The sequence below is a fragment of the Schistocerca cancellata genome, chromosome 11 (genome assembly GCF_023864275.1).
Source record: "Schistocerca cancellata isolate TAMUIC-IGC-003103 chromosome 11, iqSchCanc2.1, whole genome shotgun sequence".
NCBI lineage: Eukaryota > Metazoa > Arthropoda > Insecta > Orthoptera > Acrididae > Schistocerca > Schistocerca cancellata.
The window spans coordinates 125,234,278-125,261,478 of NC_064636.1; the positions used below are offsets into that span (position 1 = coordinate 125,234,278).

The following is a 27,201-nucleotide window of genomic DNA, read 5'->3' on the forward strand; positions in this document are numbered from 1 at the left end:
GATTGTCGCTACCTGTAAGAACTGTTCTATAACTGGAGATGCGAGAAAAACAAAGTATTTTTCCTAATATCAGCCTTTACTGTGCAGCTGTAAGTAAACATATACAGGGCTGATAATATTTCGCAATTATTTTCTCATGTAGGGTGTGGGTTGTCCAGCACTGCATTCAGACTCAGTTCTGGAGACATTGTGCTGGAACAGCTGGAGGCTGTCAACCACAGACGTATCAGTAAAAATACGAAACGCAGAAATTACCCCAAAACCAATAACCTACCAGCAAACATTTCAAATATGGAACAATGTAAACAATCATCATAGCATGGTGGACCACGTATTTTGGATAATAGCACAGCACTATAGTTATCAACCCAACATGCAAAATCAAAACACATTCTCCGGTTGGCAGATGGTGAGTCGTTTTAAGTATTTTACTCTTAGTATGTAAACGAGTCGCACCAGTGAGTGTGCTGACATGTGTAGTTGTGAGAACTTTATGAAAGGGTGTATTGCTGTTGTGGCTTAATGAAACATAATTATACTTGCTCTTTTTCCTCATTTATCAGTCGTTAACTTGAATTCCTCTTTTTTCAGTCTTTAGCTTTATGAATGTATCTGCTTACTTGCGTGTTGTGCGCTGCAGAAACACAATTATGAAACGTGATAAGATACCGCCTTGCATTGCATATAGCTAGCAGGTACGGTAAATGGAATTTGGTTTTGACAGTTCCATCATTATCTTAATAGTAAATAGGTTGCACAGGTAAGCCAGCAAATTTAATTACCATCAAAGTTCATGCCCACTGTCACATAGTGTAATTGTCAGGATATATCTGAGAAAATACATCATTTCATCATCTCAGAGGTTTCAAGTGGCTAAATAATTTGAGAAATGTGTTACCTTGTGAATTTCCAAAGACTTTTAACACAAAGTCGGATGCGTAAAATTTTGTGTTCATTTGCTCTGTAATTACCGTAAAACTGCTGGTACAGTGATTGTTTGCAAGGCTGAAGATAAACATTAACAACATTCAGGGCCAACATTTTAACCTGAGTCATTTGTTTGCAATCAAATAGCTATTGTAAGTATCATTGGAAACGCCATGCTCTCTCGCAGGCGGATTGTTTGACGTGCTGGCTAGTCTGGATTTCGCATCGTGTAGCGTGTGCTTCACATACTTCCGATCAAAATTTAATTTTAAAACAGTTCTGCTGCCCTGCTCTGAGATTAACCTATTTACATATCAACATAAATTTTACCAATTTCTCAGATACCAACCAGACGTTTACATACACGAGTTTAAACAGGAACACGTTTCAGACCATTTGGCGTCCGGTTATTGAGCGATATGAGCAGTGAATTCCGGCGTGTTTGACGATACGAGGAAAGGGGACGGAGTTCTGGGCTGTTTCCCCTCTGCTGTGGCGTGCTGTGCCGTTCCAGTGAGCCGCAGTAGCAGGCAACGCCAGGTGGAGGGCGTCAGGCGCGTGCCGAACTTTCGGCGAGATGCATAACATGGCTCTCTGTTACCTCCACAAAGAGCGTTTAATATCACGGCGGAGGCGTGTAAGATTGTATCTGATGTGGAAGTCATAGTTGCACACGGAGCAACGAAACGTCAGCTTACAAGTACCACCTGTGGGGAAGACGCGGCAAAAAGAAGGACTCGAGTTAATTGCGATACTTCCCGATGACGTTTCTCCTCGGTTTTCAGTACAACTGCTGTTTCTAAGAAACTCATTTAAATTGAAAGTGGCAGCTACGGAAAGTTTTAAAAAGAAAATATCGGCACGAGAGGGTCTGTGTGGGTAGGTGCCATGCATCCATTTGCCGAGAATTTGCCGGGATTACAATGGGCTGTTGAACTTGCTAATAACTTGGACTGCGGGAGCAACACATTGAACTAAGGAGCATTCATAAGTATTTGAAATTATTACGTGCAATAAACATACGTAATGTTGTACTTCAAACCGGAGAAACGTATGTTTCAAGTAGTATTAACAAGAGTCTCGCGGAAGAATTAAATCAGCTGAGAAATGTTGGGATACTATTTACGCAGGAAGTTGCGAAGTAGCAGAAAATATTGGAATATCACCTGAACTGAATGTAATGATTGATGAAGGAGGGAAACAGCAATGCAGAAGAAAACGCTCTGTTGATGGAGCAGCAGGGGACAATTTAAACCATAGCTCGAGGAACAGTTTTCAGCTAAATGTTTGACACGTTATTACACAGCTGTAGGGAACTTGACTGTACCGCGTGCAGCCACATGCAACAGGGAGACATTCCGTTTCCCGTGGAAATACATAAGCGAAAACGATTCTCCAGTCCAAGAGCTTGTAGGAAACGACGAACCTTGCTACAGTGTAGACGTTAATAACGACCGTCTCGGAGAAGAAATTTCACTGTTGAAAAGATTCGTGAAGGCAATGCTGTGTCTGAGCATTTCTTCTGCGCCTTGTCAGTACTCTTTGTGAGTAAGTGTGAGTGACGGCCTCACGGACTGTTCTGCCGTTTGCCTGCTGGCGCCTCACAAGCAGAGAGGCCGCTGACAGTTGTGGCAGGAGCCACGGGCTGGCAGGGAGCGGCGAGCTGCGTCAGCTGCGGCCACAGCACAGCCACAGGGAGTGAAGTGAGGTGACAGCAACTGAGTTGACAGGCGTGCACTCTCCACTACACTTATTTACTCGATGTATGAGTGAAGGTAAGTGTAATTTTATTACCTGTAGCTCCACGACTTGCGTCACCGTCTCAGCTGTGTCGTTGTGACCGATGAGTTTCGAGACTCGCGTGCGTCGTTGCGAAATTGCTTTCGTGTGCTGAAACTCGGGCCTCGGTGTTCTGTCTCGAATACAGCTAGAATTACTTTGCTTGTTGCAATCTTTTACGTCAAGTACAGACAACAATACTAGTTAGAGAGGATTTCCTTCACATTTTGTATGCGTGTCACGTTGTGGTCTCATTGTGTTTAGTTAAATGCAGACTGACAATATGGTTCCAGAAGATAGTCGCATTATGTAGTGTGAATACTGCTACTACTATGTCATTGTTATTAAACACAACAGGTACGGTAGAGTAGAATGTTTGTTGAATATGGAGAACTAAATTGAGTCTGATATCAGGAGCGAAATTTCTGGTGATAGAAGTGATATAGCGTTAATCTCGGTTTGTTGCAAATTAGAATAGTCTGATGTAGCACCTTGCAGACTGGTGTGAAATACTTTTGAGCGATCAGATATTATACAGCAGTTGTGTTTGTTCACAGTGAACTGTTGACTTTTGCCAAGTTAAGTCTGCAAGTGTACTCGAGACATTTTTCTTGAGAGAAGGATTGTCCATTGTTACCTGAATTATTTTGTTGTTATCTGGCGTTGTCTGGGTTTTGCTACAACGTTCCTTAGAGTATTTGTGTGGTGTATGTTACTTGAGGAGGGCTGAAATTAGTGAGTCACGATAGGATTGAGTTTTTTGGATCTTTATTTAAAAAATTATGAATGTTACTCTCGTACAAATTCTTTCAGTTCTTGTTTTTTTGCACAGAGTTTGCTGGACTGTCTGCCTCATGACAGCATCTCCACCAGCCGCCTGTGGTTGAACTGCCTGGCGATGTCCAGCGCTGTCTCCCCATCACCAGTTGTGGCCCCCCTGTCGGCCCCCGCGTCGAGCAGCGCAGCCACCACTTCTGCGTGGCCGTTGGCTGCCGCGTAATGCAGTGGCGTACACCCACCGCCATCCCTGGCGTCCACCGCCGCCCCCGCCCCCACCAGCAGCCACACCGCCTCGACGTCTCCCCTGTACGCTGCCCAGTGCAGGGCGGTCTGCCCCCACCCGCCCCTCGCCCCCACGTCGGCCCCTGCGGCGATCAGCGCCCTCAGCTGCCCCACTGCCCCCCGCTCAGCCGCCTGGACCAGCCTCCAGCCCCTCTCCTCTTCTGAGAGGCTCCTGCTAAAAACACACAAACTGCCACTCTCTGCTGCAAACACACAGCACACAAAATGAGGAAAACAGCCACACGAGGAAACATCTGTTGTGAATACAAATCTGTTCTGAAACAAACCTACCATACTCCCCCTCCTAGAGTACAAAACAGTGCGCAGTTGTGTATATGTATTAAATTACAGTAAATCGTTTCTATCCCCCTCATAAAAAAATCTTCATTCATCTTCCATTACAAACAGCATCATACAGCCTCTGAAAGAATTTCATTACCACATTTTGTCACACTCATTCCTGCAAGTCAGCTCCTCCGCTCTTGGGACGCAACACCTAACCAGTCGCTCACCTCCACTACAGAACAGGCTTCTTGCAGCTAATACTGGTCTCTGTCTGCAGCTTCACTGCCAGAGGTCACACACAAGAAGAATCCCATTTCCTGGTTTTCAAAGAGACACTTTTCTAATATACAGCCAAAAGAATTTCACTGCACTCACCGGCAGTTTTCTTGACACAGCCTCACCAAATACCGAAACTGACACACAGACAATTTATTCAAAACATGTCAGATATAACAAACACCAAATTGGCAACTCCACCTACATGAAAACCTCTCTGTGTGTCAGATTTTATGGCCTGATAGCATATGCACATGTATTTAACATGTACTATCATGCTCAAATTGATCTGAAGGACCTCAGCTGTTGTCCATCTTAATGTTTTCATGGCGGAAGGACTCTTCCATTAAGATTCTGGCGTGCAGCCGCATAAGTTCAGCCTCTTCTCCTAATATTTCCTCCGAATACCGTCCAGCCATCTTCAGAGTAGACGCAGTGACTTGCTGCGTCCTTTTACACAGTGGTTCGGTCCTCGGGTTTAAAAGAACGGGCTAAGTGCGGCAGCGTCAGTCGCCACGGCTCGCTCTGGAGGTGGCGGGACGGTGTTCAGCCGAAATATTAGGAGAAGAGGCTGAATTTATGCGGCTGCACGCCAGAATCTTTATGGAACGATCTGAATTGTGTTTCGCCTGATTTGTAATCAGTCCTCATAACATTGTTCCTCTGCTCTGTTTTCGGTACAGTCTTTGCCTGTACAAAATGTTCACTGCATGAGGCCACAAGAGACAACTGCTCTGTGTGATTATCGGCTTACATGGAAACTGACACTTCGATAATGCAAATCCAGGAAACGTGTTATTGGACATTACACAGCCATTACGCTTGCATATTCAAATTTATTGCAATAAATGAAACCTCACAAAGCAGCATCCTCCTTTAAATGACACGACGAAAGTTTTCTTACTGTGCTACTATCCGGGAATGCAATCTAACAAGTAAAGAAGGAATATCTCAAGTATGGTTTCAGTCACAAGTAACAAAGAGTGTGCAAGTTGAAACTTGAAATGATCTGCCATAAAGTTTCGTGTTTCCCGGAGATTCGAACGCAGCACTTAATCAGATGGTTAACTAAGCACAATGAAACGTCAGAAATCGTCATTTTTAACCAGCAATGAGATGACAAACTGAAACCAGGAGACGAAAGTGTTTTGTGTAATGGGCATTCGAAACCAACACCTATCGACACTGACTTCTAGTCACGCGTAGACGTTGAGCAGCGAAATGTGGACATGTCATAATTTTAAATTCAATGATGAAAATTTTCTGCCTACTAGGAATGGAACCCTAGACACATCCTTGTTGACTACATACAAAGATACGTTGACTGTACTATTCTCTTTCACCAGTAGCTCGGAGTGGCATGTTTGAAACTGACACGACAGGACGAAAAGCTGCCCGTCTGACTTGGGACCACCATTATTGTTAACAAAGCCCAGAGAATCGGTAAAATCAGAATAATTTCTCACATGTATTTTGCTGAGCTCATGCTGCAACTTAAAGTGACATGCCAGGATTCGAACCCAGGGATGTGTGTCTTGTGAATGTCTTTATGACTTTGCAGTCAAGTGGAGACAATGAAGCAGTGGAAATGCATCATCTGAAAGTGATCAAACGTGACGAAAAGGGAGATCTAAGTTCGAATTCCAGTCCATCGTCAATATTTTCCACGTCTCAAGCTCGAATACAGTAAGAGTCAAGTGCGCTGCGGCCTTGTACAGCAATTTGCTCAATGATTTAAAAAAATATCGCTTAAGAAAGGTGACTGGTGACAGAGTTTCGACCCGGCATGACTACCGCCTCTGTCAGGGCCCAACCTGTAGCGACTCTCGTCCAGGCTACCAGAGGTGGGAGAGATGCTGCTTATGCTTGTTAAAAATGATTGCCGGATGTGAGAAACGAACCCAGACCTTCAGCATATGTAGCAAGAATCATTTCAACTTTTTCCTAACTAGCAACTATTACCACGAATTAAAATTCATGTGAGTTGCGGTATTCGAATCCACTACATGCAGACTAGAAACTCGCGCCCTTAACCCCTTTCCTTTCATTTAATTTTTTAACCATTCCGAGGTCTGGCCACGACGCCTCCCCCATACCTGTCAGAGTCGCTGCGCTATTTTCGCGCATAATTTTTTTTTTATTTCTAATTTTTTTTATTTTTAGCACTTCATCTGAAAGACCATGTTTGCACACAAACTAACCCAGCTGAGAGCGACGCCTTCCAAGCTCTGTGTTCACGATGGTTTGCTTTCCGATTTATTTCGCAACATCTTGTAACTCGCCCAATGCCTTGGTCCCCGAGGCTCGTTTGGAGAGTTGGTCTTCTGCCATCGCTGAGCACTGCACGCGCTGGAAGCTCCGTGCTGCGATTCCTGATACAGCGGGTGGCGATGAGTGTAATGCAGAACAGCAGAAATCAGGGCAGTCGCTTCTGGTTAAAAGGAGTTTTAACATACGGAACGAAGTGAAATAAAGTTTACTAAAAAGTACCATGTGTTCTGTCGTGAGGACCAGCTTTTCCTCCGAGATTCCTTCAACACAAAATAGAGTGCTTCTGACCTATGTATTTTAAATTAGATTTCTGTTTCCTTAAAAATAAGTAAGTCAGTAAGAAACACCGGTTAACACAAAAGAGCTTAAGGACGATTTATTATGATGTTCTTGCGTTTACGCCTTTTTCTATTCACTTTGCACACTGTACCACGTAAGTGTATGTACTGAAACATGTTGCGAAGTTCCTCTCGCAGTTTTCCGCCTCAGCGACGCACGCGCCGCCCCGTGGCCCGCTTGTGGCCGGCGTGCGTGCGGCGACCCACCCAGCGTCCGCCCGTCTCCTTTCCCTCTGCTGGCAGGTGGTACGTTGTCTGTCCTCTTAGCCAGTTTACAGCATTCCTTTATTCACACGGCACGTCGCTACGATTCAAAAAAATTGGAAGGCAAGGTATTGGGAGTAGAGTTCGTGTTATTGTGGCTAACAATTGTCTGATAACTCACCAGATGTCCTTCACTTGAGCTCGTACCAACCTCGCCTGCTGTCAGGTCGTGATTCTCTCACGTGCTGCCGACCACCCAGGTGGACTGCCTCAAGTTTCCCTTTGGTTGCTACTTTCCAGTTTACTGCCCTCTTCCGAGTAGTTTTCACACTTGTTGCTAGGTGAGGGGTGCCGATGTTTGTCCAGATGGCCCTCCAGCTGTAGTGCGGCTACTTTTGTTCAGTCACGTTTCCGCTTTTGCTTCTCATTAATTCCACGTACATGTTCTTGACTTTCACCATATTTGACGGCCAACTCTGGTTTGAGTATAACTGGGTCGGAATCAAAATTGTTCAAAATGATAAAAGCCATTCGCGACGTGCCGTACATCTGTGGGTGGATTCCAGACAGTGGGAGTAATTTCGTCTGGTAAGTGCGGCGTGAGGGCCGTGTGTGTCTTCTTCCGCATCTCGTGTGTGGAACACACGAATATAGTTTCTCACTTTCTCCCAAAGTCGGTGAGGTTTAATCCCTCCCCGTTTCCGCCCGAGATGGTCAACGTGTCAAACTTTATCTTAAAAATATTACCACGAGTTACAGAATGACTCGTAGCTGACAGAAATCTTGCTGCTGTTTCACGTGGTATGGGTAAAACTTGTGCTGTAGAGATGCAGCTCATTCACCAGGAGTGATTCGCTTTTTCAGCACAACGAATTGACGCCTGGTGCAGGGAATGGCAATTTAATCTCAATGTAGACAAGTGTAATGTGCTGCGAATACATAGAAAGAAAGATACCATATTATTTAGCTACAACATAGCAGGTCAGCAACTGGAAGCAGATAATTCCATAAATTGTCTGGGAGTAGGCATTAGGAGTGATTTAAAATGGAATGACCATATGAAATTAATCGCCGGTAAAGCAGATGCCAGACTGAGATTCATTGGACGAATCCTAACGAAATGCAGTCCGAAAACAAAGGAAGTAGGGGACAGTATACTTGTCCGTCCACTGCTTGAATACTGCTCAACAGTGTGGGATCCGTACCAGATAGGGTTGATAGAAGAGATAGAGAAGATCCAACAGAGAGCTGCGCGCTTCGTTATAGGATCATTTAGTAATCGCGAAAGCGTTACGGAGATGACAGATAAACTCCAGTGGAAGACTCTGCAGGAGAGACACTCAGTAGCTCAGTACGGGCTTTTGTTGGAGTTTCGAGAACATAACCTTCACCGAAGAGTCAAGCAGTATATTGCTCCCTCCTACATATATTTGCCGAAGAGACCATGAGGATGAAATCAGAGAGATTAGAGCCCACACAGAGGCATACTGAAAATCTTTCTTTACACGAACAATACGAGACTGGAATAGAATTGAGAACCGATAGAGGTACTCGAGGTACCCTCCGCCACATACCGTCAGGTGGCTTGCGGAGTATGGATGTAGATGTAGATGTAGACACTATCTACATTATAACTTAATAACTTTATTTTTAATACCATTCACTTAAAGCGCTTTCCCTTACAGATACGGTCCTTGGCATCACCAAAGACAGTGTAACACCGATTACAAGGTGCGAATAACATAATGTTTCCAATCAGAAAAATACACAGTACAAGGAAACCTGATCAATGACCAAAGAAAAAGCATTAAAAATGTGTTAAGAAAATGAAACAATCTAATGAATACTATGCAAGTTCTATAACGTTAGATAATTTGGGAGACTACATTCCTAATGCTGTTTCTTACATTTAGCTGTAGTGTTCAGTAAACCTAGAAAAGAAAACAATGAGGTATACGCTGTAGTAACGCGAACGTATTGCTACTTACCATGTTAACCTTACAACAAAAATATTCTAGAGTAAAACAATGTTCCCATAGCACAAACGCCCATAAATAGTCGTGAGTTGGCGAGATATTGTGCCCTTCCTGCACAAAAGGAGGCTTTGAGAATGTTCAGCCCACAGTCACAATGAAGTTGTGTCACACGACTACCACGAAAGTATGTGTGGAAAAGTAGCAGTGGTTGCACACATATAACGAACTCAAGTTAACAAGTTATTCAGTGCCCCAATTGAGTGACTACACTTGTTTCAGCATTTAAAAAAAAAAACTAGAAATTATCTCTGGAGAAGACGAAACAACAGCAACTACGTTTTCAAATCCATAAGTTTTTTTCACTTTTAGACCTACAGTGCACTGAATCAATTTAGGAAAAAAACTTATGTGGAGACGTTTTCTAAGAACTTCTTAACTGGTTGTGGGTCTGCCTGAGGATAACTTTGTTACAGAAGAAATAAAAAATTCTTTCCAGCGAGATTTCAGCCTACATCTAACACAGTCAGCCCTTTAAAGGGTTAATGCTTCACCCCCGAGCTATCGGAGAACCATCACATGTAGCTCGCTCCTTGACCCCGTGGGGGTCAAGTTGGATAATTTTCGGTGTAAATGGTTAAAGTGGCTGTAGTTTCAGCTTGGAACGAGCTTTCTGCACTCGGAAACATAAATCTTCCAATCTATACCATACCTTATTTAAAGACCATTCGGAATGTTCAATGGTAACGACAGGAAAATATCAAGTAAATGCGTCAGGACGATTCTCTGCCACTCCAGGAACTAAGTCTGAGGTCACAGTGTTGAAATGAAATCAGTCGGAAATTTGAGGGAAGTAAAAGTAGGATGACTGCAGGAAGAATTAGAAGAAATCGAAAAGGAAAGGAACATAGGAAGGACACATTCAGCACATGCAAAAGTCGGAACAACCTTCAATGAAATTAAATGCAAGGATGACTACACAAAGAGTGTTTTAAACGCGCAAGAGAGAGCAGGTGGCAGAACATAGTACGTTAAAGACCTCTTTGAGTGGGAGGAACTAACAGATAACGTGACAGAAGAAGAGATGGAAGCCGAATTGGAAAACGTGGGGGACTGGCCATTACACTCATCATTTCACAAAGCTCTGGAAAACTTGCACACAAACAAGGTGGAACGGTTAGTTAACATTCCCTTGGAACTTACATGATCATTTGGGAAGGTGAAAATCAAACGACAATTCAGTTTTGTCTGTAGGATCCATGACACAGGAGTCGTAACAACAGACTGCCAGAAACACACCATCCAAACACTACAGAGGCGAGCAAGGGTCGATATTGCGACAGCTATCGCCCAGTGAGCTACACAGCTCATTAATCCAAATTACTAACAAGAATACTTATAACACGCAGAAGAATCGAAGATAAAACTGAGGATCTGTTTGCGCACACTAAATTTGGAGTAAAGGATCGAGAGAGGCCTATCAGACCTTCGACCTGATAGTGGAAGGAATGTGCAAGAAAAATGGAGATCTTTATTGGATTTGTAGATCTTTAAATGACGTTTGACAATGTGAAATAGTGAAAGTGTACGGAACTTTAAAAAAAAATAGGTATAAGACATAGGGAACAGCAGATAACACAGAATATGTACAGCAATCAGGAAGGATTGGTGCTTTGTTTAAAGATGGTGAAAGACAGCGATGCTGGTAGTCTCCACAAATATTCAGCCTGAACACTAAAGAATCGTTGGTGGAACTGAAGAAACTTCCAGGAATTTAATTAGGGTAAAAATCATTTCGTTGATAAAATTTCCTGGCGATATTTCTATCACTGAAAGTGAGAAAGAATCACTGGAGTTGGTGAATGTAATAAATAGTCGAATGATCACTGAGTTAGGATTAATGAACAGAAGAAAGAGGAAAATATTGGGGAGTGGCGGAAATAACATCAGAATTAAGGACCACGAAGCTGACAAATTGCAGGGATTCTGCTATGTGCAAAGCGTATTTACACTTAGGGACAAGGCGAGGTGGTTATAAAAAGTTATCTAGCACACGAAAACAGGACATACCTCGCAAAACAAGGCTACTGGTACAAAAGATAGCCCTTAACTGGGGAAGAAACCTCTGAATGTATGTTTGTAACAAAGTACTGTATGAAAATGAATCGTGGATTACGGGAAAAAACGAGAAGGAAATCGAAGCATCCTAAATCGGTGCTATTGGAGGATGTTGAAATTAGGTGAACTCATACCAGAGGAACACTGAAACGTCCCTCCAGAATAGGTGAGGGTAACAATATGTGACATGTACAAGGGTCAGCGTAATAGGTTACATGTGAAGTCATCAGAGGTCAACTGCCATGGTGCTAGAGGTAGCTGTAGAGGGTAAAACCTGTAGGGCAGTACAGAGATAGGAGTGCACAGCACAAGTAAGTGTGGACTCTGGGTGCTCACAGCACTTTAAACTCGTTGTTCACACAATCAGAAACATGGTCAACAGCAGGCAGCGTTTCTGCTTCGCATGTGTGTTGTTACTGGGACTGGCTGTTACTCCATACTGCGGCGGGTCGACCAAAGTCGTCCACACCATGACGAGCTGATGCTCTGCCGACATTTGCTTCTCTTTGCTGCTTGACGAGCATATTTGTTGTTATTAGCGGAAATTTTATGGCAAATATTTGTTTTTCTTTTTGTCCTGTCTCAGTCCTGCCAGCCACCCAAATGGTCCCACAAACATGTGTTTATCTGACCCCTACTAGACCATTCCAATATGCCAAGAGTGCTGGACGTTTACCTCTTTTGACAGAGAGAGTCACACATTCAGTGCAGTCACAGTGGCTCCCTGCCACCAGATTTTCTGTGTACGACGTTGGAGTATGTGCGTGAATTATCGCTGACATTCGTTGCATGAGAATAAATCACTGAACTGTTGACAATAACTCACTATTTTCCCTAACAACCTATTCTTAATGACTCTCTCTCTCTCTCAATACAACCTCCTATCATGTCAATACAGCCCCATTATTCATCTGACTGTATTGTTCTGATTTTAGTGCCAGTTCGCTTTGCTGACCGTCATTAACTCTAGACTCAGCATTTACACTTTGCTTTTCGGTATTTAAATCTTATCTACCACAGAATGGTCGTGTGTGTGTGTGTGTGTGTGTGTGTGTGTGTGTGTGTATGGTGAGAACTTACCGCAAGTGAGAGACAGTGGCGTCATCAGGTGCAGGAGTCGTGGGTGGTGCAGCAGCAGCAGCAGCAGTCTGGCGGGTTGTGCCGGCAGTGGTGGTGGTGGCGGCGGCGGTGGCGGTGGTGGTGGTGGTGGTGGTGGCGGCAGCGGCTGTGGTGGTGGTGGTGGAGGTGGTGGCGGGCCTCAGCTGTGCAGCGGCTGGTGGGCTGCACACACAGAAAGAGAGAGAGGCACAGTGTGAGCAGGCGTGTCCTCGTGGGGTCCTGGGGACGGCTCACTGCTGCGCACACACACACTCATACACGCCGACAACAGGAGTAGCGGTCCAGTAAATACAAATGAATTACCAGTGCGATAATCACATTCAGTTGCACCACCTGAGTTCCCCACAGTAGTTTCTCACCATACCACACAACAGAAAGTTCAAAATCAAGCATGAAGAAAATGTACATACAGTGCTGGCACTTACACAGAATTTAATTACAGACCCACTGTACCGGCCAACTCAGGTACTATCGTTCTCAAAAGTGTCCGAATGATCTGAACTGGATTGTGCCTCTTTGTACGTGACCCACATAACTTGACTGCCTCGCAATTCATATGCACCCTTTTAGATATTGTCGTTTTACTATACATAATAAACGTCCTAGGACTGGTTGGGTACCAATCCCTGAAGTGTGGCATCTGAGACCAGTACAGACCAAAGTATGGGCTTCAGGTAGAGGCATTGGTACGTCTGTCTGTCTGTATACTTGTTATAATGGTAACAGACAGTCAAATGTGGCTCTTACAAACTTTGAAAAATATCGTGATTAACACTTTGAACTACTTCTAAATTTCCTTATTTAACAACCACTTTTGAAATATGTATGACCTGTAGGACAGCAGCTCCAGAAAAAATTGCAAGACATTTGGCTTACCATGTGCAGTCATTACTGAACAGTCCTCTGTGGGACTTGCTCATCAGTTTGCAGCTGGTTCTGTCCACACCGCTTCCTGTGTGAGAGACCCCCTGCTCTGTGTGGCGGGATTACTGCAAGTCTACACTTTCAGTTCTGTGATATTTGTATGATTGCTTCAGCGCCTCAGCGTCTCTGGCTATCAAAAAGGTTAAGGAGGAAGGTGGTGGTACATATTTGGTGTATAAAATAGACCTGGAAGAATTGGAAGGTTCCAGCTGTATTATGTCATTCCCAGATAGAGAATCCGATAAATTGCAAGAGGTACGCACGAGCAGACCTAGGGTCAGTTAGTTATGGTGGTGAACAAACTGAAAAGAACTGTTAGGAGCAATCAATGTGCAGATAAATGGGATACTGAAGAGCTGACGAATGAAATGGGTTTTTCAACTTCTGTGAGACTGTAGGTAATGTGATAATGAATGTCTCAGCTGGAATTTCAGCAGCTGGTGTCACTGACAACGCGAAACACGAAAATTGAACAGAGAAATGTTGGAGCAAGGAAGGCAACTCTGAAGAAATCTGAGCAAACGAAAAAATACATAAAATGTTTGATGAAAGACAGAAGTACTAAAATAGTCAGGGAAAGCCAGGAATAAAGTATTACAGGTCGCTAAAGAATGTAATTCTAAGTTCGAGGGACGATGAAGTAGAATGACTGCAATAAGTTTCAGGTAAATAAACAAAAAGTGATCGTAGGATGCACGCAATCAGCACATAGAAAAGCCTAAAGATCCTTCTGTGAAATTAAATGCGGGGATGACAACACTAACACCCATCCTTCCAGATGTCAGACTCTCAGATCGGTGCCAAAAGCTGTTATGTCGATAGAGTATGAACGAAAACAGGACGTGTAAAGGGTAATTAAAAGTATCACGAGAGCTACTAAGCATGGGAAAAGTGCATCTGTGAGTAACTGCATCCTAGATCTCGCATGGATGAGAAGGTATAACGTTCAAATCCCACTGGTGACAACATTTTTTTTAACTGTGTTGGGGCGAAGCTGTTACATGGAACGAGATTTTCCTGACATGTACAAAGACCTTTCGGAGTTTGAAACAATGTTCTTTTGACAGTCTGCTTCTTTTGCTTCGTTAGTTGAACATCATGTACTTATCATTGATCTTGTTATGTTGTGTATTATTAATTATTGTTATTGCTGTTACTTCCACATGTGCGATGCAATTGTTTCTTTATTTTTCTGTTCTGGTTGTATATTCTGTGAAACTACTGAAGCACACTACAGCTTTACTGCTTTCAGTGAAATGAACCGAAAGCGGGCTACCAAGAGAACATTGTTGTGAACTCCAAACAGCCATTTTACATGTCATGAGCATCTCCAGTTTTAGAATCGGAATATAACAGAGCTTTGGAAGGCTTAAGATCCAGTAAGGCAGAACATATCATAATTTCTAAAATCATTGGGAGAAATGGCAACTATTCACGTTGGTGTCTAGAATTTGTGTGTCTTAGGACTTCGGAAAATTACCATCAACACAATACAAAGACTGCTAGAGCTGACAAGTGCGAGAATTACCACACAATCAGCTCAGCAGCTCATGCATCCAAGTCCATGACAAGAATAATATACAGAAGAATGGGGAAAAAAATGGAGGATGTGCTAGATGACAATTAGTTTGGCTTTAGAAAAGGTAGTGGCACTAGAGAGGCAATTTTGACATTGTGGTTGATAATGGAAGCAAGACTAAAGAAAAATCAAGACACGTTCATGGGATTTGACGACCTGGACAAAGTGTTCGACAATGTAAAGTGGTGCAAGGTGTTCGAAATTCTGAGAAAAATAGGGCTAAGCTATAGCTAGAGATGTGTGGTATACAATACGTGCAAGAGCCAAAGAGGAATAATAAGAGTGAACGACCAAGAACAAAGCGCTTGGATTAAAAAGGGTGTACGGCAGGGATCTTGTCTTCCCACCTACTGTTCAATCTGTACAAAGAAGAAGCAATGATGCAAATAAAAGAAAGGATCAGGAGGGAAATTAAAATTCAAGATGAAAGGGTATCAATGATATGATATGATGATGACATTGCTATCCTGAGTGAAACTGAATTAGGACTGATGGTCATGAAGTAGCAGCAAAATAACCAAACATGGATGGAGCAAGGAGGATATCAAAAGCAGAGTAGCCCTGATCAAGAGAATTCTACTGATATAAAACATAGGCCTTAATTTGAGGAAGAAATTTGTAAGAATGTACATATGGAGTACAGGACTGCATGATAGTGAAACATGGACTGTGGGAAAACTGGAATAGAGAATCTAAGCATTTGAGATGTGGTGCTACTGGCGAATGTTGAAAATTATGTGGACTGACGAGGTAAGGAATGAAGTCATTCTGTGTAGAATTGGAGAGGAAAGGAATATATGGAAAACACTGACAACGTGAAGGGGCAGAATGATAGCACATCTGCTAAGAAATCGGCGAATGACTTCCATGGTAGCAGAGGGAGTTACAGAGGCCAAGGACTGCAGAGAAAGACAGAGACTGGGATACATACAGCAAATAATTGAGGACATAGATTGCAAGTGCTACTCTGTCATGAAGAAGTTGTTGGCACAAGAGAGGAATTACTGGTGGACCGCATCAAACCAGTTAGAAGACTGATGACCCAAAAAAAAGCGCGTCGTCTCATATAGCACTTTCACACATAATACGGTAAAAAAACTAGGGTAGTTGGGTTGTGAACCCATGATCTTTGATACAGGAGTCTTAGGCTCTATCAACTTCCACATGAAAGCAACTTACGTTACATACTCACAGTTACGCTTGTGAAGTGCTCTGTAGTCCTGGTGTTACTTTTAATTAACGTTTACGTACACTCTGCTGGACAACAGCAGACAGCACGAACTAAACCGCAGTTTTTGTTGATAAGCTATCGACCTGCAAATTTTGGTACTGATCTGAGTGTCTGACATCTGCAGGTTTGGGTTTAAGAGTTAGAAAAGAATTCCGCTGCTAAGTGCAGGGGGGGTGGGGGGAAAGAAAGAGGGAGAGAGAGAGAGAGGGGGGGAGGGGAGGGGGGAGAGAAAGGGATGGCTGACAAAAGTACACTGAGCACCTCCATGACGGGTGGGACTATTGAATGTCATGATGTAAGGAAAATTGAAAGTCGAGCTGGAAAACATTCCCTTGCAGTTTATATGGTGCTTGCAGAAGGCTGCAATGAAACAACTATTCAACTTCATCTGTAGAATCTATGGGACTATAGACCTAGCGACAAATTTCCAGAAAAATATCATCTACACACTCCACATGCGAGTAAGGACCACTAAATACGAACGATTTCGCACAATGAGTTAAACATTTTATGAATCCTAATTGCTGACAAGATTAATATGTACAAGAAAGTAAGTTTGGATTTAACAAAGGTAAAAGCTCCAGAGAGGCAGATCTAATCTTACACTTCAAAAGGGAAGCAAAGTTTAAAGAAAATCACGCAGCCTTCATTGCATTAGGCCACCTTTAAAAAGATTGATAATGTAAAGTAATGCGACATGTGTGAAATCTCAAAAACTACGAGTGAGATATAGAATACAGGCAGATTATATAAATTACTGTATGTACAATAATCAACACAGAACCGCAAAAACTGAAGCAAGAAATACTGTCATTAAAAGGGTGCAAAACAGGGACCGACTTAGTATCGCCAAGGGTTCAGTTTGAACATCAAGGAATCGTTCGCAGAACTGAATAAACTTCCAGGACTTTAATGAAAATTGAGGGTGAAGGTATTTCATTGATAAAATTCACTGGTGTTATTACCATGTTCACTGAAAGTGAGAAAGAAGTACCCGAGTGGATGAGCACAGAATTATGGTTGAAACTAAAGAAAGGTGGAAGTATTGGGGAGTAACAGAAATAACATCAGTGTCAAACTTAATGTCAAAATTAGGGACCACAAAGTAAATGAATTTAAGTGATTCTGCTACCTGGGAAGCCAATTTACACTGAGGGACAGAGCGAGATTGTTATATGAAGTAATGTAACAGAGGAAAACAGATCATTCCAGGCAAAACAAGGCTACTGCTGCCAAAGATAGGCCCCAATTTTGTGATAGAATATCTGAAAATGTACATTTGGAGCACAGTATTGTATGAAAATGAATAATGGATTATGGGAGATACAGGAAGAGAAGTGACTTGGAGCATTCAAATTGGGATGCAATAAAAGTATGTTGAGAATTAGGTGAATTGATAAGAAAGGAACTGTGGAAAGTGGGATATATCTGAAGACATCAGGGAATAACTGCCATGGTAGTGGTGGAAGCAGCAGAGAGTAAAAACTGTAGACAAAGACAAAGATTGTACTACATCCAACAAATAACTGGAGACTTTGGATGCAAATGCTGCTCTGTGGTGAAGAGTCGACCCTGCACCCCCTCTTCCCAGAAATAAATGATGGGATCTCAGCGCTCTAAGTGTGTTGACAGACAGAAATGTGTTCTACAGTTGGCAGAGTTTCTGTTTTGCATGTCTGTTGTGACTCTGACTACCTGTTATAGCAAAATAAAGTGGTACAATCATTTTGGTCCAAACCCTGAGGAGCTTAGGCTTAAGAGACCACCTCTGCCAACTACTGCTTTTGTTTTGATTCTTGAACAGAGTAATTCTTGTTACTAGCACAAGTTTAATCCAGGGGTCTAGGATCCTTTCTGCTCTTTTCTTTCTACCAACGACCCTAAATTGTCTCATAAATAAATCTGTCTTTACTTGTCCTGTGCTACAGAATTCCAATACACCATGATTTTTAGATGTTTATGTCTCTTTAAATACAGTGTTACGCATCAAGTGCTCTCATAATCCCTCTCTGTGACTGGATTTTCCGTGTGTGACGTCGCCTTGCATGCCAGAGTTATTGTTGGATTGGTTTACTGGTTCTGATGGGAATATATCACTGAAATGTTCACAACAGATCACTGCTTTCCCTACCAAACCATTTTTAATTGACCTTTCTCTCATAATACAACTTCCTCATTCTGTGGATACTGCCCAATTATTCATCTGACCATATGTTATGATTTTCTTTCCATTTCATTTTGCTGACTCTCACTGAATCTAGACCGATCCTTTACATTTCCTTTCTCTGTTTTTCTACCTTCTGTACAATGTAGTGCTAATGTGTGTGTGCGTGTGTGTGTAGTGAGGGAACTCACCGCATGTGAGAGACAGTGGCTTCTCCAGGTGGAGGAGATGTGGGAAGTGCAGCTGCAGCAGGTATCTGGCGGGATGCGTTGGCAGTGGTGGTGGTGGTGGTGGTGGCGATAGTGGCGGTGATGGCAGTGGCGGTAGTGGCGGTGACGGCTGGTGTGCTGCACATAGAGCAGAGTGTGAGCTTGCTGGCGTATCCATGTGAGGATGTGGGGGTGGCTCACTACAGCCAGCCCTTCTGAGGGGCCGTGCACACACTGGCAACTGGCAGACGACAGGTGCCGAATGCTGCGATAGCGGTCCAGATGAATTGCCGTTGAGTTAATGACATTCAGATGCACGCCTGAGCTCCCTACAGCAGTTGATGACGACACCATACAACAGGTAGTTCAAAATCAAGTGCAGGATTAAGATACATACAGAATTACTGGACAGGTCAGCTCATGTACTATCACCCTCCAAATTATCCAAATGGCCTGAGTTCCACTCCACCTGATTTGTATGCACGCACTTAGTGTTACTGTCTTGCTGTCCCTCTGCTCTCTTTTCTGGTGTGGGCGTTTCACTGTTCAAACTGGTTACTGCAAGAGACCACTTGAGAATACTGATCTGTAAGGCTGTCAGTCCACAATCAGACTAATATCTCAATAACGTCAATACCAGAAAAAGTGTTATTATTAGATGACAGTCTTCAGCACCTGTAAACTCAAGTTTACTGCAGTAAATGACATTTTAGAAACTAACTTTCACCATGAAATTACGTGACGAAAACGTTTGTTCACACTGACATCCAGGACTCAAATCGAACAACCGTTGTCTCTGTTAACTAAATACCAAAGGTCTTAGATATCGTTTCAGTCACAGGTAAGCTAGCGTGCACGTATCTAAACACTGAAATCTTGAAGTTTCACTAAGTTTTGGGTTGGATGCCAATTTGAACCCAGCACTTAATACGATTGTTAACTAGGCACAATAACACGTTATATATCCACATGTTTCGTTGTTAGCGAGATGACAACCTGAAACGGTGAGGCAAATAATTTTGTTCCTTTACTGGGATTTGAATCAAGTACGTATCATTGTTTTCTAGTCACAAACACACGTTAAACATCTCCTCAGTTGACCTGTAGCGACATGTGCACATGTCTGAACTGGAAATAACGCGACGAAAAGTTCCGTGAGGGGCGGGAATGTAAGCCTACTCGCAGCATCGTTGCTTACTGCAAATAAGGAGACGTTGATTGTCGAATTCTGTTTCGACAGTTGCTAGGAGTGACATGTTTTAACCTGAAATGATGCCTTGAAAACTTTGGTATGTGGTCAAGTCGAAACCAACACCAACCGTCTTTGATGACAAGACATACGCAGACGATAAAATCACAATTACTTCTGTCTTTTGGTTTGATGTGCACGTACTAGCAGTTGAAATGACTCGATGAAAATCTTTGCAGCCAGCCACGATTACGAAAGATGCTAATTACTATGGGCATACTGCTTGGAAGGATTTCTTACTACAGAACACTTTCGTCACACCAGATGCGTGATGTTACATTCCGAGGACACACATTAACCTTTGATTGTACATTTTTTCTCGGGGCCACAAAATTTCCTTTTATGAAGTTAAGGCCCAGTGGTTGAAATGTCCACCTGACCATCCTCATTTGCGTTCTGCTTTATTTCCTTAATTCGATGAACGCAAATTCTGAGACCTTTCCTTTGAAAGGGAACTGTAGATTTCCTTCCCCGCATTCTGCTTTGACTCTAATGGTCTTGCAGTCGATGGGACGTTTGACCCTAAGTTAATCCTTTTTTTCTTTCTCAACATTTCCTATTGAATTCAAGTATTGCACGAAGGTAAAACGGTCGTATTTCATTACATTTGCTAGTAATCGATTGGACCGTACTGGTAAACTGTCACATCAGAGGAATACTATTCGAAATGAGAAAACTGTTTTCTGATGTGAATTCTTCGCTGCACTTACCACATACACACACAAAATGTTTAATGCACCGTTTTTGAATGTTGAAACAATCATCCTTGTAGCCTTCAAATGTACAACATTCAATACATCACTGCAAAAACCACATACACTCACAAAATGTTTAATGCACCGTTTTTGAATGTTGAAACAATCATCCTTGTAACGTTCCAATGTACAACATTCAATACATCACTGCAAAAACAGTTTATAACTTCAAATAAGGAATGACGACTGATAAATGTACTTATATCAGCCTGTATTACAACACATCAAACTAAATCTCTACGACCTTATACATGACTCTACTTGTTTCAGTTAATAATGCCCTTTCAGGCTATATGCATCAATGTTGACTGCAACACGAGGAAAAAGTATGCACTTCCTTACGCAGTTGAGTGACACTTTTTTTTAGGCCTCCTTCCACTCCCCTACAGCCTTTGGTAAATTTTTCCACACGGAATTTATCCAGGGGGATCCCCTGTGCTGCATTTACTGAAGACATGCCTCGTCTTTGCCAAGATCAATGGTGTGAATAATAACAGAATAATAACGAATGACCTCCTCAAAAAACTATTTTATTGGATAAACAAAGCTGCTTTGTAGCTAAATATCACCTCATGGTAAAAAAAATACATTACTTTTGAAATTGCAGTAAAAGAACGATACTTCCAGCATAAAAATGGGCCCAGTGTCTGAACATAAATGACTGTCTATAAATGACTGTCTAAGAATGACAGCAAAGGACTTGGAAGAGCAGTTGAACGGAATGGACAGTGTCTTGAAAGGAGGGTATGAGATGAACACCAACAAAAGCAAAACGTGGATAATGGAATGTAGTCGAGTTAAGTCGGGTGATGCTGAGGGAATTAGATTAGGAAATGAGACACTTAAAGTAGTAAAGGAGTTTTGCTATTTGGGTAGCAAAATAACTGATGATGGTCGAAGTAGAGAGGATATAAAATGCAGACTGGCAATGGCAAGGAAAGCGTTTCTGAAGAAGAAAAATTTGTTAACATCGAGTATAGATTTAAATGTCAGGAAGTCGTTTCTGAAAGTATTTGTATGGAGTGTAGCCATGTATGGAAGTGAAACGTGGACGATAAATAGTTTAGACAAGAAGAGAATAGAAGCTTTCGAAATGTGGTGCTACAGAAGAATGCTGAAGATTAGATGGGTAGATCACATAACTAATGAGGAAGTATTGAATAGGATTGGGGAGAAGAGGAGCCTGTGGCACAACTTGACTAGAAGAAGGGAACGGTTGGTAGGACATGTTCTGAGACATTGAGGGATCACTAATTTAGTATTGGAGGGCAGCGTGGAGGGTAAAAATTGTAGAGGGAGACCAAGAGATGAATAGACTAAGCAGATTCAGAAGGATGTAGGCTGCAGTACGTACTGGCAGATGAAGAAGCTTGCACAGGATAGAGTAGCATGGAGAGCTGCATCAAACCAGTCTCAGGGCTGAAGACCACAACAAACAACATGAATGACATCCTCATAAACCATTCTTTTAGTAAAAATATAAAACTCTAGCGCAAAAATTAAGCAGTACGAAATAATTAACTGGTCTTGACACAATGACACACTACTGCAGCAATAAATGCGACAACACTACCCGGAGAACTTTCTGGAAATTTGATTGATACCTGTCGCCGAGTTTATTTTGTATGATCCAGTATTAGTGTAACCATAGACTCGTACAAAATCACAGCTGCTCAGCTAGGGGCCAACACTTCCTGAAGAAATTTCTGCATCATTCCAAAATGTCAATAGTGTAGCTGACTTATGTGATTTCATTTCAGCGATTACAAAATCATGTCGAAAGTACGCATTTGACTACTGTACCAATCGCCATGTCACAGCGTACGTATTTCAGCTTGAGATGTTGGAGAGTGTTGGTGATGAGCAGGGAGTTCATCTCAGGTATCCCTTTCCGCTGTTTTTGACCCTTTCTGGACTATACAGTTCCGTCCTTTTGTTGTTTCCCGAGCATTACAAATTCTTCAGCGTTTCCATGAAAGGCGCAGGTCTGGTTTTAAATAGTTGGTGGGTGCAAAAATTTCCATCAGGAGACCAAGTCGTAGCATTTGCACTGCAAATCATAGGTGGAAGGCAATAATAATTTTTTTACATTTCTACATTCATTGTCAACAATAACGATTCGTGCCGGTTTCGACTCTCAATCAGGCACGGAAGTTTTTATCATTTCATTTGAGGTTTATAAATTCCACTTCTAATTACTGGTGAAAAACTATTTGACAGTGAACGTCTCTTCATGTGTCGTCATCGCCGGTGACAGTATGTACGGGTTTAGAATCCCAGTCAGCACAGATACATCGATAATCAGACAATGTACACAGAGATTACTGTTACTAAAAAGATTACCGTTAATAAAAACTTTGTCAAACTTAAGACCTTCTGTCATTTCCGATAGTGTGCAGGAGCAGTTTGGAGTAATGTAGATAAATATATTTAGGTGCGATGTGTTAAATTTTTTTTTCAAGAACGTAATTAATGACTGTAACATGATCGATGTTTCAAACATGAATTTTCATGTTGATGTCTATTGAACAAAAGATAAACACACTGAATGGTTTACAATACAGGCTATAAGTTCATTGCAGTTGGTTGAGGGAATGCAAGTAGCGTCATCTCAAACACAAGGTTACCAGTGTGTCAAATACACACAATATATTACCTAAGTATTAGAATCTAGCTGAAAAATAAATGACGGTTTATCAGTGTTAAGGGCTACTAGACTTGTATGGACATATGTAACTGTAAGATGGTGCAGAAAAAAGGGAATGTTGGTCTCAGAAACTGTTTCATGTTCAGACTATGAGAGGTGGAATAGCAACAGTAATAGATGGGGTAGATAATATCATAGGCAGTGCCACAGTGGAATGCAAGTCTGTGGTGTTCACTGGGTGCCTATAGAAATCCATAGAGCAACTGAAACAGGCAGAGAGGTGTGGGGTACCGGTTCATCAAAGACACAGTAAAGCATGGCACAGAAGGGAATGTATCCAAGTACTGTGTGAGCTTCATATAGCGGCTGAATAGAGAGGATAAGGAAATGAGGTGGAAAGTCTCAATTTTATGGAACAAACTGGAACCACCACGAGGACTGGTTTGTGTTCCTGTGAGGTGGTCCCAGGCTGCAAGAGATGTGAGCAGCCATACACTGGAGCACCGATGCTTACTTCACCAGGTTTTCTGATCATCTTCCATACAAGACCTGACAGTGAACCATTATTGTGTCATATAATGTTCCTTTAGAGAAATAAAAAATCTTCCTTGTACTGCCTGGGTTTGGAGAGAACGAAGAATTATGTTTGGGAGGTTACTGGCATATGGCTTGCATGAAGAAAGAAAGTGACAGAGAACGAAGCTGTAGTAGTGAGGTGTGAACAGCGATTACTTTCATGGTCTGCTTTACTACACGAAGAAAATTCCGCAGATCAACATCAGCTGTCGAAAACTGTAAATATGTTGCCGCCCTCCTCGAACCGTTGTGCAGTACGCTTCCTTGCTCGAGGTGTCGGCCAGAAGTGACGTACTTCGTCGTCGTCTTCATGCAGCGTGACACTATTCAGAGGTGTCTCATTGTCATCAGCCACAGAGGCACTGAACAACTTTAAACGCTGCTCTATACGAACAGGCTTATAGCAACCCATAAGAGCTGCTGGCTGCAAACTACACACATCACTGTGTTTGAGGCCGGGTTGGGCAGTACAGCTTTCTGTGCACAGCGGAATGCGTCATTCTGCATTCACACAGTAAATGTATCCTATTCTCCTGACACTTGATGCCAAAACCTAAAGAACCACTTTTCCTACACGTGTAGATCGACAGATAAATGTCTAGAAATTGGTTGTTTGATGATTTTTGCTAGAAACATACCTGTTAATGAAGTGGACTCAGCTTAGGGATTCAGCTAACCTGCTACAAGAGGACAATGATAGCATCGTGAGCTAGCAGGAAATGACGGTCTATGATTGTGTACCTCACAGCAGTGACACATCTAAGGAAATTCAGCAGCAAAAATTAGTCAAGCAAATGCACACACACACACACACACACACACACACACACACACACACACAAACACACACACACTCACACACACACACACACACACACATCCAGAATGGAGGGACACGAATGAGTGGGTTGTCTCGCCCTTACCTGCTTTTTGGTGGTGGATCATACAGCAACCGGCTCACTTCGATCAAGTCTTTTGGTTGATGAAGCATCGCATCTGCCCACCCCTGAGTGGCCATCACCTCGAACGGACAGGTCTTAATGAACGCCAGTGCAGCGTGCTTGAGGTCACTGCAGGAGTGGCGGACTGCGAGGACGGCTGCGGCCGCCGCGGTCTCAACGGTCAGCTGAGCGGCCACCTGCCGCTCGCACTCCTCCTTCAGCCGCGACACCCCGTATTTATCCGCTGCAGCCAGCAGCTGGGGGGCCGTGCCGGGCAGCTGGGGGGCCCGCAGGGTGTACAGGTAGGAGACCAGCTGCCTCAGCACCGGTCCCCCCACGTCCGGGATGCTCACCGCGCCGCTGCTGGCCTCGAGGGTGTCGTGGGCGAACATGGCGGCGAACACAGGGCTCCTGTCCGCCAGGACGGCCCTGTGCGCCAACAGCCGCGTGTCACCTGCCTCGAGTATCACCACGGCGTCGTCCCCGGCGTCCAGTAGGTCCCCCAGGTCCACGGCCGCCGTCTCCGTGATGTCCTTCACTGCTTCCATTGTGGACGATTCTGAAACACTGCATCACCGGGCAGCCCTTTCAGCTTACAGGTGACTACTGATACTTCTCGAGTGACCGTTCATAGGAAGTGGTCCATCACCAGCCAGTGGCAGTATCGTCACATCTTTGCTGTGTTAGACTGATGCCATTGCTGAACAGCCACAAACCTTTAATAATGCCATTTCAAACAGTTAAGTTTTTCTTTCAACACATTTTATTTGCGCGACAAGCTCCAGAAGGGGGGGGGGGAGGCTTCATTTCCATAATTTTTTCTACACAGCGATTTTACTTGAACCGGCAATCATTCGAAGTGGACATCTACCAAAATACTAAGAATCTATATTATTCGTCATTTAACCAATAATTGTGCATGTAGCCTTGTACGAGTTGTTTCACACAGGTCTACTGCAACCTGGAGGGTGCTTCTGGGAAACATTGCCTATAGGATGCAGGCCTACTCAGCCTGCAACTCATTCTCAACACTTCTCAAATAGTCCAACAGGACAACATCCGACAACCACATGCAGCACGATATGTCAGAGCCAGCCACAGAGCATATACTTTCCCTTCAACTAACACATATGCTGTTATTTTGTAGCAGAAGTCACTGAACCTCCGCATTGCAGATGGTACTGATAATAGTAGATAACCACTCGATGATACAGATTCTGGACAACGAGGTCTAATTTTCGCTGAAGAATTCCTCAGTTCGTCCTTACATTGACTGTGTAGACTGTGTGCATTAGATGCCGAGATTGGACCTTTGAATAAAATGGGAAATCACTATCTGCTTATTGGATTTACGTTGTTTCATTAGTAACAGTCGCTGAAGAATCCATTTTAAAACAGCAATTCAGAATAGTTCTGTAGAAGTCGAGAATCAACATGAGCCATGTACTGACAATGTTCCCGCTCATCTTCTCGGTGTGGGAGCAATGAATGTGAAAGGTTGGCTGTATACTCTTATGTGTTGTACAAGTGAACGAGGGAAACTGTCCACGAATCTTGAAAGCGACATTTGAATTTTCATCCACAGAAAGAAGAATGACTTAAAAAGAGAGAAAGTACTGAACATTTAAGGTAGTTGTCCAGCGGAAATAGTAACTTTATTTCCTCAAAAAGGTCAAGCCACATTTTAAGAAACTCAGTCTGGATTTATAAAAAAGTGCTGGGCTGCTGGCGGTTACATGGACCACACACACGCACACACACACACACACACACACACACACACACACCACGCTGCCATCACACTGCTCCAGCGACAGCCGAGTACCTCCAGACTGGAGAACAGCAGCCGCCACGTACGCAAACAGGGGTCGCCAGAAGTGGCCACGCCCTTAACACAGCCGAAAGTGTTCATCCGCTACTGTTTAAACGTCGACGGACGCGGAAAACTAGACAGAGGAGGTGCGACCAATACAGGAAGACTGCCGTCAAAGCCTCACAGAGGCACAACGTCATCAGGGTGCAAGAAGCTATGCGGCTGTCAATCTGCAGATTTGTTCAGGTAGATGAACAAATGTCAACTTGACAGGGGATGATGATAAATACCTTACGTCGGTAGTTCTGCCAACTTGACTACACGATCACTGGAAAGAAAAGAGTGTGAATTTTAACCACGCAACCGCATGTCTTTGTGCCTTTGGTTTAAAACGTCGACCTGGTAACCACCTCCTATAGCTGCAGTTTTTTTTTTGGTCATCAGTCTAGTGACTGGTTTGATGCGGCCCGCCACGAATTCCTTTCCTGTGCTAACCTCTTCATCTCAGAGTAACACTTGCAACCTACATCCTCAATTATTTGCTTGACGTAATGCAATCTCTGTCTTCCTCTACAGTTTTTGCCCTCTACAGCTCCCTCTAGTACCATGGAAGTCATTCCTTCATGTCTTAGCAGATGTCCTGCACACAAAACAGAATCTCAGGAGGAATGTTAGTTCTCTTATCTGTTGAGACATAAAGGGCTCCTAGAAACCACAACCGGCGAATCTGTCCATGGGGAAAGGACCAGAGGAACACAGCG

The 27,201-nt window shown here is 43.1% G+C and overlaps 1 protein-coding gene across 1 annotated transcript; it reads right to left on the bottom strand.

Moving 5' to 3' along the window:
* Window positions 1–3,558: 3,558 nt before the first annotated feature.
* Window positions 3,559–25,175, bottom strand: LOC126108324 (protein roadkill-like). Its single transcript, XM_049913543.1, has 4 exons — window positions 24,610–25,175; window positions 18,442–18,597; window positions 3,831–3,940; window positions 3,559–3,695 (listed from the first exon to the last, which is right to left on the bottom strand). Exons 1-4 carry the CDS (start codon window positions 25,173–25,175, stop codon window positions 3,559–3,561), a joined length of 969 nt encoding a protein of 322 aa, XP_049769500.1.
* Window positions 25,176–27,201: the final 2,026 nt, after the last annotated feature.